The following is a 13,602-nucleotide window of genomic DNA, read 5'->3' as shown; positions in this document are numbered from 1 at the left end:
TTTAAACTGTTGCCTTTCTGAAACCACTTGATGCCTGTTCACTCATCCTTCTTGTTTTTTATACTGGTTTATCTACCTGGAAAAAAAAATGGCTCCCTCTGGACTTAGCAGTAAGGGAAGGGAATCCCAAGTAGTTTTTCAGGCTCTGGTAATGATCATTATAGGAGGAAAAAGAAATCACTTGGTATTCTTCCCACACACCCACACACCCCTTTTCTTATCAGAACATTTCTAGCAACTAAAAAAAAATTGAATTGATTTTTAGCTAATGTCAATTAAAATGTTCACTTTCAGGTAATGGCATGGCAAACAGGGTTTTAGGCCAAATATGTGTTATTTTTTTGAAGCATGTTAGGCACCCAAAAGGGCGTGTTTAATAATATGCTTTCCAACCTTGAAGCACGTTCTTTCCCAAGTGCTCTTTCATTCTCTATCTAATTCAGAAAGAGAAAGAAAGGTAACAGGACTTTCATTTCAGTAATGATGCTTGAATTCCTCTGTGTAATGCTTTTTAAAAAATCAGTTGGCAAAAATAATTTCAGAACGGGTGTGATTCCACTAGACTCGGCCCCTGTTGCTACGCAAGAACTATGTGAGATGCTTGCGAAAATGGCATTAGGTTTGGACACTGGTTTTCTGAGAAGAGAAATGAGTTCTACAATTTGAGTTCTTTATTTGCATTTCAAAACTTAGAAGGCTGCTACAGAAATGAAGGAAAAAAGAAAAAAGGGGAATGAAAAGAACATCCTCTTTTCTCCTGGTTCGAACACCTGATAATGGCAGCCCATTCAAAAGTGTCCTATCTTTTCTTTACCAAATCCAATTACTTTTGAGGTCTGAAGAATGAGGCAGAAAAGTCTGGCAGTGTCCTTCCAATGAATTTGAGAATCCAAATTAGCCCCTCAGGGAACAGAAAATCAAAGTTCAGAAGCCACCGACTGTACTGTAGGTTGTATCTCTCAACACACAGATCTAATGGGGAAGTACTTGGAACTACTTACCTGACGTATTTAGTAGCACCTGGCATGCAGAAAATGCACCATTAAATTGACTTTCCTTGAAACTACAAATAGCCCCTTTAATCTTAATGTATGTTTTATTTCATTGTTTATCTGCCTACGTGCACACGATACCCCTCTAATTTCTTCACTGATTCCAGCTCCCATATAGTTACAATAGTGATAGCCTTTGAAACTTTAATGGCCTAATTAATAAATTGCAAGTCTCAAGCTGTCAGGATACTAATTAGTTGAGATACAGGTTAAAAGAAGTGCATTATGTGTGAAAATTAATGATGGTCATACTCTATTTGTAAGGGATGAATTAGCAGCACATCCTATGAATTTCTTGGAAGGGAGGAGCCCATAGAGAAAATGTGACGTGTTACTACACTTTAGTAAAAATCACATTTAATTTTCTCTCTGAGCAAGAAGAGAGGGAGGCATGGAGAAATAGCATTAATGAAGTCCGCTCAGCAGTCAAGAAGATGCCTCATTGAAATCTGATTTCCTTGTTTAAAATTAACCCCCCCCCCTTTTAAAATTAAACCCCCCTCTACACCGGTATTATGGACAGCAATTTTGTACCTCAGGTATAAGTTCCGAACACATTAAAAAGCTAAGGAATGAGGTGGGCATTTGGGGAATACCAGTAGATGCTTTCTATTACAACTATCTCCGCCTTCATTCCTAGCTCACATAATAAGGTCCATCCTGTCTTCTCTAATGGGTTTCTCCCCTCTATCATCCTTATTCTCTCACTTATATTCAATTTCTTCTTGTCTACTGGCTGCATCCCTCCAGTCTATACATGTGTCTCCCCCTCTGATCATCTTCAATTGATCCATCCATCCTTCACTATCTATTGCCCAACATCTCTCCTCCCTTTTGTGATGAAACACCTTGATAAACCTCTTTTCCAATAGGTGCCTCCACTTCCTTTTCTCTCATTCCCTTCTTAACTCTTCATATCTAGCCTCCAACCTCATTATTCAATGGAAACTGCTTATTCCAAAGTAATAGAGACTTCTGAATGGACAAGTCTAGTGATCTTTCCTCAACATTCATCCTTCTTGACTTCTTTTCAGCCTTTGACATTGCTGTTCATCCTTTTCTCCTTAATATTCTCTTTTTTTTCTAGGTTTTCATTATGCTCTCGGTGTCACATTCTTTCTTCCTGGTTTACCTCCAATCTATATGACTACTCAACCTCAATTTCCTTTGATTATTCTTCATCTTTAGATTCAGGAACACCTGAGTTCATATCTTGCCTCAGATTCTAACTAACTGTGTGAATTTTTGACCAAGTCAGTTAATCTCAGTTTCCTTATCTGTAAAAGAGGAATAATAGAACCTAACTCAGGGTTGTTGACCAGGGTTGAAGATCAAATGAGATAATACAAATAAAATGCTTTTCAAAGTCTTAAGTGCTATATAAATAGCCAAGTACTATTTTTATTTTGCATAGTGATATCGTGGTAGTAATTTTATTGGCTCTGAAGGCTCTATTTGCAATAATATGGACATAACCAGATAGTGGTATTATTTTCACAATGATAATATAAATTGCTTATCATTTTCTCTTTATTTTTTTCTAGATTATATTGAGTTTTGACAGCTGATTATCTACATTCATGATTATAATAATGAGAAATAAATAGATAAGACATATACCAAATTAATTATAGTGATGTTTAATTTTACTTTAAAATGATATTTTATGGATTTTTGTCCCATGGTGAAAACCATATCCAAAAGTACCCAAGGTATGTACTAATCAGTTGCTCATTTTAATATATCTAAAGATCTGCGATTTCATTAGTATAAGTTAGTCCTGTGGATATGGTCATTCTTTGACTCTACTTTTTTCTCTTTAAATTTTTCTAGGTTATAGTAAGTTTTGACAGTTGATCAGACTATCTGTGTTCATGGTTATAATAATGAGAAATAAGTAGATAAGATGTATATAAAATTACTTATTGTTCTTGTTAATTAATGAAAAACTTTAAAATTATATTTTGTGGATTTTTTCCAATGTAGAAAGCCATATCCAAAAGTATTCAAGATATATATATATATATATATATATATATATGTATATTTACTCAGTTGCTTATTTTAACACATCTAAAGATTATAGTTTCATCTGTATGAGCTTGTCCTATGGAGATAGTTGTTCCTTGATTCTTTATGGGGTGACTCCCCCAAATGCTGATCCAAAATATTCATCCAACCTTGAGGTGAGAGGCTTATTTGAACCTGACTGGGTTTATTTTTGATAACAGCCCATTGTTGAGTCCATACCTGAAGTGTTTCCAACTGGGTAGTATCTTCCAAAGTGAGCACTGTCCTGGTCTAGTCCTATAAATTCCAAAATTCCCATGTAAGAAGCAGTGTAGTGTTGTTGTATGGGATAGAGCCATAGATTCCTAAGTTCTAGGTTCAAGTCCTGCCTCCCATACTTAATAGTTGTGTGATCCAGGACAAGGCATTACTTCTGTGAATCGCAGTTTCTTCATTTGTTAAATGAAGATTTTGGATTTGATCACCTTCAAGGTTTCTTTCTGCTCTTGAGCTACAATTATTGACTTTAGTTATAATATTATTGACATTAGGACATGTCTTTGTGACAATGGCTATAAAGGTTACATAATTTGAGGGCCCCAATTATTTTTTTCATGGATTTACTTGGTGGTGTAGGAACAGGTAGGCAACAAATAGAATGAAGAAAAAATGGTTTCTTGGTGCATTTTAATTTTTATTGTCAAGATGATCAGTTATACATGCTACTTCTCCTGCCTATCCCTGATGTCAATCCCAGTGGCTAGACAGTGGCTTTTATGATGGGTGTCATCTACTCATGCAGCTCTGAGAATACTGATTGCTCATTGAAACTGAGCCTGCTGATGTGAGATAAAGGTCCATGTTTACTCTGAGTGGACAAATGCATGAGAGAAAGCAAAGGACTCAGGAAGATACCCAGTAAGTGGATCTTCCTGAGTCTACAGGCAGATGCTGAGCAGCAGAAAGGAGCATTAGGGGAATTCACAGGATCAATAATCTGAAACAGGACTAGGCAGGGCTATCAATAGAGGCAGGGAATTAGACCCGCAGCTGATGGAATACTGACAGGTAGAGCCAACCCTAGGTGAGTATGAAGCTCATGACCAATCAAAATATGTATCAGTCTTCTCTCCATTCCCTAGATGCTCAATACATGCCATATTAGTCAAAAATAAATATTGGAGGCAGCTAAGTGGCACAGTGGATAGAAAGCCAGGCCAGGAGAAGGGAGATCTGAAGTTCATATCTAGATACTTCCTAGCCGTGTGATCCTGGGCAAGTCACGTAACCCCCATTATCTCCTCTTATCATTCTTCTACCTTAGAATGAATCCATAATATTGATTCTGAGAGGGAATGTAAGGTTTAAAATACTTTAAAAAATATACTAACTTCAATCTTGAAGGATAAAAGGAGGTATCAGAAAAATCCACTACACAGCCTTGACTGTGTTTGTATTTTGTGTGTTGTGTGTGAGTGCTATCTGCCTGTCTGTTAGGGGTTGGGGGGAAGTTGTTGGTAGGCAGCTAGCTGCAATCCTAGAGAGCCTTGTGATTCATCCCCCACCCTCCATCTTCCCATAACTATTCAACACATTTCCTGCACAACCCAGGCTCCTTAAGAGCTCAGGAACCCAAATGTTCACCCTGATTGACTACACCCCAGGGACTGCTCTGTTGTCTGGACACTTTGTCCATCTGCCAACATTCCAGCCAATTCCTCAAGAAAGCAGGGGGAAAGGCCAAGGTAGAAAGACAGCTTTAGGTCTTCGGAGTGAATACCAATCAATTAATTGAATTTGGAAAAAGCTCAATAAGAAAGAATAAAGCCAATAATATAGTTGAATGAAATGCTTCATTGGCACAATTCAAATAAGATTCAAACTGCATGCATGATTTATTTTTATTTGGCTCTGAAAGCATCATTTGCCATAATATGGACAATAACTAGTCCTACTGCATGTAGTGGTCTTCATTTGAATAATAACAATGTGAATTATTTGCCTTTTTCTCTGTAATTTTTTGGGTTATATTAAGTTTTGACAGTTGATCCAATGATCTGTGTTCACTTATAATAATGAGAAATAAACATGTAAGACAAATATCAAATTATTTATGGTTCCACATTCATCAAAAACTTTGCAGTTATATTTTGTGGATTTTTTCCTGTAGCTTTTCTTGGATAACATAGAAATCTTTTTGAAATTCACAAAAGCATCTTCAGCTTTTTTTAAAGCTACTAATGAGGAGATTTGAAGGGGTGTGAGGGGGGAGGTAGAAAGCCAAACAAACAAGATCCCTTCCTTTTTGGGCAGAGATTAAACCACCAAACAAAAGCCCTTAGTAAAGTCTTAAATCACTTAGAGTGTAAAAAAAATCTGAAAAGTCAAGCAAGGTGTTAGAAAGCAAAGAAAAATTAATTCTATACATCTCTTCTTATAATAATCCAAACAAGTGAGCTGGGCAAGGACAATGAATCAGAAAGATTATAGTTAAGTCTCCACTGTGTCAAATCACTGGCTGTGTGACCTTGGTTAAGTCACAACTCCTCAGTGCTCCTGGATAAATTTTTTTTCCTTTTTTTTTTTTTAAACCCTTACCTTCTGTCTTGGAGTCAATACTGTGTATTGGCTCCAAGGCAGAAGAGTGGTAAGGGCTAGGCAATGGGGGTCAAGTGACTTGCCCAGGGTCACACAGCTGAGAAGCTCCTGGATAAATTTTTAAGACTACTGATGATAAATAACTGATGTGTATTAGTATAGGAAGTTTCCAGATACACATCAATTCTCTCTCTGGCTCTCTCTCTCTCCCTCACTTTGTCTTTCTCCTTTTCCTTCTTTTCCTTTTCCCTCCCTCTATCATTCCCTCTCCCCACCCCTTTTTTCTCTCCCCCATCTTTCTTTCTCTTGTTTTCTCTCTCCCTCCCTCCTTCTTTCCCTCTCTTCCTACCTTCCTCCCCCTACTTGACTTTAGGCCAGGTATTCCCAACCCCAAGACTTTATGTCTATTATTTAACATCTGCCTTATATCTATAGCTATCTCAAAAATGATATGGCTTTGGATATGGATTCAGAACTTCATTGGTTCTACTTTGCATGATACCAAATGCTGAACTACTTATTTTAAAGGGGACATTTATAGAATTGATTCTTTGGCTTTTAAAATCTTGTTTTATTATCTGTTGTATGTATGTATGCATTTCTCTATTTATCCAGCTATTCATCCACCTGTCTATTTCTCTCTCTCTCCCTCTATCTTTAATGGTTACACAGATAGTCTTTATTTTGGAGAAGAGAACATGACACCAAATTTTCCTAATTCTAAGGCCAGCCACCTATCTACTGCACATCAATGCATTTTCCAGTTACATATATACCCATACACACCACACGCACACACTAATGGAAACCCTAAGATTAGTGCAAAGTTCATGTAGAAAATAGAAACAAAAAAATCAGAAAAAAATGTACTCGATTTTCCTAGGAATCTGACTTTCCAAGCAATAGTCATATAAACATATGGCAGGCAGTTGGTGGTATACTGATAAGATGAGCCTGGAGTTGGGAAGACCTGAGTTCAAATGTGGACTCATATACTTACTAGGTATGTGACCTTGGATAAATCAGCCTTAGTTTCCTTATCTGTAATATGGGGGAAATAATAGCACCTACCTTCAAGGGTGGCTGAGGATCAAGCAAGATAATAATTGAAAAGTATTTTGCAAACCTTAAAGCCCTATATAAATGCTAGCTATTATTAACCATTATTTGAGATTAGTAATTAGTCATTATATGAATAACTACTAATTATGCTGTTAGGTTTGATAACAATTACAGCATGCATGATATTTTTACATTAAACCAGCAAGTTCCACATAGTAATCAGGGCTTTTAAGTCCACATTTTACAACTTTGGCATGGATAAATATCCATCTGTGATATTATTTAAGGTGATATACTTCTATGTATATAGAAATAGCAAAAATTTAGAGTAATTTCATAAAAACCCCCAAACCATAGCACGTGGGTTATATCAAAGCATACATCTTCTGAATTATGTTAAGTCTCACCTTATTTGGAAATGAAAACTTGCTTGCTTCTACTTTACCAGGAGTGTGGATAGCAGAAAGAGGTGGAGGCCAGGAATGGGTCATCTCCTGAGAAGGTAAAACAAAGCACAATATTGTGACCTGGGAAATATTGACTAGTCAAGAGTACAAAAGAGTTCTATGAACAATTTCCCTATTGACTCGGGAGAAAAAAAGAATCTGTATTTCCTTTGCTTCCTATTTAAAAACAAAATAACCTGAGAGCAGTAGTTGGATAGAGAGCTGGCTCTGGAGGGGAGACAGGAGGCCCTGGTTTCAAATTTGATGTCAGGCACTTCCTAGCTGTGTGACCCTGGGCAAGTCACTTAATCCCAATTGCCTAGCCCTTACTTCTTCCACCTTGGAACAGATACTTGTATTGATTCTAAGATAGAAGGTTTTTAAAACAAAAACAAAACAGAGTAACCTTCCAAGTGTCTTTTCTGTGTCTTTTTCTTGAATTTTCTAATCCACTGACTCACCCCATTTCTCCTAATAAACAACAATACCGACTTGTGGACTGAAGTACATACATGAAGATCGTTCTTATTTTTATTAGAATTGACATCCAATCCTAGTCTCACTTGAATTAAGTCTTTGGGAGAAAAGGTAATATGGTGAGGAGAGTTTTGTGGCATGCCATATTGAGGTTCTTTAAGACTATATTCCACTAAGGCATACATGTTATGTCAAAAAATGTATGGGACAGTTTACAAGATTTAATTAGTTTTGTTTTGTAAATATGCTGGAGTGATAGAGGAGATGCTTGGTTTTATGATGAGATGCCCACGTTAAGCCTCTCAGTTTATCAATATAAATGCCACAGGTAGAGAGGTAAGACAATCTCACTTGTGGCATTGGAAGGAAGCAGGAGATAATTTCACTTTTATATCATAGTACCTGAGTTTTAGTACAATAATGTAGAATATGCTTTTGACTTAGAGGTACACGAGAGAGTTTACTAGGAAGATTCACTTCTAGATCTGAACATACGCAAAACCAACAGCTGATCCCTTTTAAGGTAGAAACAACCTTTATATTTAGCCAAAGAGATGTCCTTACCTCTCTACTTGGGAGGAGGGGAGATGTGTGCTTCAAAATAACAATGAAAAAAAAAGCAACCTTACCTTCCATCTTGGAATCAGTACAGTTCCAAGGCAGAAGAGTAAGGGCTAGGGAATGGGGGTTAAGTGACTTGCCCAGGGTCACACAGCTAGGAAGTGTCTGAGGTCAGATTTGAACCCAGGACCCCCCCCCCCCCTTAACAATTTTATTTAAGCACATGCATTCTGCAAGGGAGAGGGCTAGATGACACAAATGTGGAGGACAAACACTATCCTCAGGAAGTTTGCAACTATTTTCCTTATTTATTTATGCTTTTGTTTTGGAGTGTTTGTTTTATATGATCATTCTCTTACAAAAATGAACAATAGGGAAATATGTTTTGCATGATAATTCATGTATAAGCCAGATCTAATTGATTGCCAGCTCTGAGAGTGAGGAGGGAAGGAAGGGAGGGAGACCGTTTGGATCTTACAACTTTGGAAAATTTATGTGGAAATTTATTATTATATGTAATTGGTAAAAATTTTTTTGACGTTTATAACTAGTAGGAAGTAAGAAGCATGTATAGGTAACTATAAAACAGGCTAAAGTATATGTATAAATTTAAGTTCTGATTAATGTGAATAATGAATCCTTTGAAGTGGTTGCATATATTTAAATTCAACCTATTCAAAGTCCAGCCCAATGGAAATATGTAGTGTGAATCTGAATAACGTAATCACTTCTTTGTACTAATTGGAACCTAGCTGTAAAACAGAAAATAGTATTAGAGATCTAAGATGGGGTAGAAAAGTCACTTTTTGGGTATGGAAGGCTTCATTGAGGGGATGTCACCCATGCTGGCCCTTGAAGATGTAGTCAGATTTCACTGCAGTCACTAGGGGAAAGTATGACAAAAGGCAGGAAAGGAGGATGAAATTCAATGGAAATGATAAGTAGTCCAGAATGGACGTTGGAGAGTAATGTGAAATAAGGTTAGAAAAGTAAATTTGAGGTAGATTATGGACAACCTTTAATGCCATCAGCAGGCAATGAAGAACTAACTGGAGGCTTTGGAAAAAGGGAATTCATTAGTAAGATTACCCTGGTGGCAGTGAGGAGGATATATTGGAGGCATGGGGGTCAATTAGGAGGCCATTAAAATAGATGAGACAATTTGGTAAGGACATAAAGTAGGATGGTCAGAATGAAAATGGAAAAAAGAAGGGAGGGATCTGGATCAAAGAGATATTGCAGGGGGCAGCAAGGTGGCTCAGTGATTGAGAGCCAGATCTAGAGAAAGGAAGTCCTAAGTTCTAATTTAGCCTCAGTCACTTCTTAGCTGTGTGACTCTGCATAAGTCACTTAACCTTCATTGACCAGTCCAATGTTCTCCTGCCTTTGAACAGATACACAGTATTGAATCTAAGATGGAAGCTAAAGGTTAAAAAAAGGGAGAGAGATTAGGGAGATATTGTACTACATACTGTGTAGATATTGACATAACTTTGGCAGCTGATTGGATGTGAGGGAAGGAGGGAGGAAAATGGTAAAGAATGACTAATTTTTCAAGACTAGGAGTCACAAATTCAGGGCTGAAATTGGAGCTAGAGATAGAGATTTAGGAATCATCTCCATAGAGGTGATAATTAGAACTATAGAAATAGGGGAGATCAGCAAAAGGTAGCGAGAAGGTGGCTTAAAAAGAGGTGGGTTTTGGTTCAAATCTGGTCTCAGCCACTTCCCAGCTGTGTGAATCCATTTGGACCAGGATTCCCCCCAACTCCACCAAATGACCTTTTTCATTTATGCTTTCTTCAATTTATCATTCTGCTGTGACTCACTAGATTGCTTTTGAGAGGTGGTAGTACCCCCCCCCCCAATTCAGTAACTTATAGCTAATATAGTGATGAACCTCTCTGTATTTTGCTTGGCTGAATCTAAGTCAAAAAACATCCAGAGTCGGGTCCCAGGTTCAGACTCACAACCTTTGCAACTTGGTGGAACTAGCCAGAGCTTATATTTCACTGACATGGCACTGAGAATCCCTGACTAGCTCTATGCCAGGTCAAGACATCAAAGTGGAACTTAGGGGTGGCCATAGCAATAGCAAAACATGACCTACTCCATGTTCTTATCTGTCAAAGTCTCTTTTTATTCTTCCCTTTTCCATACTATTCTTTTAACTTCCTAAACTGTTTTCATTTCTCCATATACTTCTTCTCCACTTTAGCTCTTCAATTCTTCCTCACTAAAAATCAGCCATTCAACTATCTATTCTGCTATCAATGTTTGGCTTCTTCTTTATCACTGTGTATATAGCTGACCCAAACTGATAGTTGCAACATAATTTATATGGCTTATTTAGAGATCAAATCATCTGTACATATATATACATATATATATATCTGTATATATCTGTACATCTGTACATACATTGTAGAGGGATATATACTTACTGCAAGTGTCAAAAGGAGGATTTGAAAAATTGGTGTAGAACAATTCATAGGGCTAGTAAGGTAACTCAGTAAATAGAGAGCCAGACCTGGAGATGGGAGGTCCTGGGTTCAAATCTGCCCCAACGCACTTCCTAACTGGGTGACCCTGGGCAATCACTTAACCCCAATTGCCTAGCCCTTAGCAGTCTTCTTAAGAATATTTAGTATAGATTTTAAGAGGAAGGATTTAAAAAAAAAGGAAAAAGAAGAAAACTTGCTAGAGGTAGGATAGTGGAAAGAGGATTAGAGTTGAAGCCAGAAAGACTTTGAGTTTGAATCCTGCTCTCCTGTGACTAAATGACGTGGTCACTTAGCCTCTTTTAGTCCTAGTTTTTTGTCATCTGTAAAATAGAAATAATAAGAGCACCAACCTCACAGGGTTGTTGTGAGGATCAAATGAGAAAAAATACATAAAATGCTTTGCAAAACAGACAGCACAATAGTGTATCAAGGTGAGCTGTTATTATGATATCAGTCTTCCACGTTGCTCCTCCCCAATCTGGGAATACTATTTTAGCATACCTTACTATCAATGACTTCTTCTCTATCTCTGAGTGCTGAGTATGGGCATATTTAGCTACTGCTCTATGGGCACATATACCTGTTGCTGGTGTGAAAAAGAGTATATGAAAATTTGGCAAAGAAAACTTGGTAGGAGCAGCTAGGTGGCTCCGTAGAGTCAGACTTGGAAATGGATTGGAGGCAAAGAAGGCTGCACTTAGTTCTGGGTCACCTTAAAAGGGGAAAAATTCCAAAACACATTAAGAGCTCTGCTTTAATTAATACTTATTGACCACAGACGATATCAAGTTAAAAGATATTTAATAGATCAGCAGTTTATTATGGCAGTGATTAAAGAATAAAACAGTAGGCAAAGCAAGAGTTAGGGAATTTTTAAAGAGACAATAACACCTAAATGTCAATGCAATATAGCTCACTAGCTCTGGCTCCATTTTCTAAGATTAAGTGCTTCCATGTGGCTCTTTCAGTTAATGAGGGAATACCTGGAGGAATAGCCTTGCTTGTTGTGTGACTGCTTAAACATTCAAGTCAAAGAGAATGCCCAAGAAAATAAGAATTAACAATGTGGTGTATTTTAATATATGTCTGCTTGTAATGAAGGTGCAACAGCTATGTGGATTGATTGTCCATTAGATTAACTTTTCCTGCAGGGGTTGTATGGGAGAATTAAGTACACGTAGGCTGCACACTGACCCAAAACGGAATGGTTCTTAAAGAGATTGTCGGGATTCTTTACTGTGATTTTTATTAAGTTCAGGGTGAGGGAGAGTGTCAATTATTTTTCCACGGGAAAATATCTGAAATGATGACTGGAGCATCATGGACTTTGGAGCTAGAAGGAGCCTTAGAGATCATCTAGTTCAAACTCTTTAATTTACAGATAAAGAGGATGAGACTCTAGAATGGTTATAATGAGAGTCATTTGGAAAATATATTTTGCTCTCTTAGAACTTCAGTACTTTAAGGATTCTGTCATATATTTGACTACTTCAGAATCTTCAATTTCATTGACAAGGATATACTTCTTTTCTCAAATGCTAATTTTGTTCTATTATCAGAGCCTAAATGTTGTGCCCTATGAAATCTTATCATCTGGATGTCAACCCTCTCTGCTTATGACCTTCCCTGATAATGACAAGACAATGTCTGCCATCTTCAAGTATAAAGTTAGAGCTTTTCCAGTTTCATAGGATCTGAGTGATCTTGTATTCTCTTGACGTAGAACTTGAGAAGCCAAGACCACCTCCATGCTGGAATGATGAATTAAGAGTAGGACGTTAGTAGAGATTGGTATGTAAGTACTTGACATATATCTAACTTTTTCATCATGCCTTCAGTCTAAAGGAAAACTAAGCTAGTGCTTTCAAGATCTATCAGACCAGTAAAAGTGTTCTTGGCTCACAAAATTTCACTTCTTTGCTGTTCCTCCTCTATCCCCATGGTCATGAACCATCTCCTCTACCAATGGGCAAAAAGATATGCATGCAAATAGAATTTTCAGTCAGTGACTTTAAAACCTAGTCACCTTCCATCCCATTCTGCAAATTCTCTTGTCCCTTTTCCTACCGGCATGATTTCCCTCCCTTTGGATCTTCCTTCTCAATCTAGAATTCAAAGGCTTCCAGGATCTTCCAACTTTGAGTTTGGGTTCTTTAGAGATTTAAATTTCTTAGCCATAAGGCTAGGCTACCATATAGCCCCTTGTAGAAAAGAACAATTGTTTAGAAGAGCCTCTCCAGTAGACTATGGGAATTTAAACTTGGAATAAAAGAAAACTTTTAATATAGTTTGAATAAGTGGCTTGGCTTATAGCTTTTTCATATTTTAAATGACCCTACAATGGGGCTAGTCAGTAGGGCTAGCTCACTGCTATAGGTTCTTACTGGAACACATGGAACTACAGTCCCATGGAATCCATTCACCTAATCAGTTTACCTAGCAGTCTAAGAAATATTTTAGCAGTCTCCAATGAACAGGGGCCTTCTTACATAGAATGATCACAATGATATTTTTTCATCAACAAAGATTCCTAAAAAAAAAATATCAAGGAAAAGGGAACTCTCTTGTTCAAATTTTATGCGAGGTTGAAGCTAATCTACACACCTGAATTTATATTGGATTCTAAGTATGGGCTAGTGATCATTCTTCCTGGCTGATTGAGAGTGGTGTGTCAACTGATTATAAGCAATATACCTTGTTAGTGACTACTTTTTGATATGTTCATTCATAATATCATAGATATAAAACTATAAGAAATCTCAGAGGCCATCCCCCAACCCCCTCATTTTATATATCAAGCGGTTTTAAAAGCAACTTGTCCAAAGCCACACAGCAAGTAAGCATGAAAGTTGGGATAAGGATCCAAGTTAAAGTTTTAAATAAGCCATTGAA

The 13,602-nt window shown here is 37.3% G+C and overlaps 1 protein-coding gene across 4 annotated transcripts in view; it reads right to left on the bottom strand.

Moving 5' to 3' along the window:
• AFF3 (ALF transcription elongation factor 3) overlaps positions 1 to 13,602 on the bottom strand; it is a 669,714-nt gene that overhangs the window by 214,241 nt on the left and 441,871 nt on the right. For all 4 annotated transcript variants that reach the window (XM_056807135.1, XM_056807138.1, XM_056807136.1 and 1 more), the window contains one exon: positions 7,130 to 7,216. In XM_056807135.1, coding sequence (XP_056663113.1) covers positions 7,130 to 7,216 — 87 coding nt within the window. The remainder of the gene's footprint in view (positions 1 to 7,129; positions 7,217 to 13,602) is intronic.

The sequence above is a fragment of the Monodelphis domestica genome, chromosome 8 (genome assembly GCF_027887165.1).
Source record: "Monodelphis domestica isolate mMonDom1 chromosome 8, mMonDom1.pri, whole genome shotgun sequence".
NCBI lineage: Eukaryota > Metazoa > Chordata > Mammalia > Didelphimorphia > Didelphidae > Monodelphis > Monodelphis domestica.
This window is presented reverse-complemented; position numbering and strand designations above follow the sequence as displayed.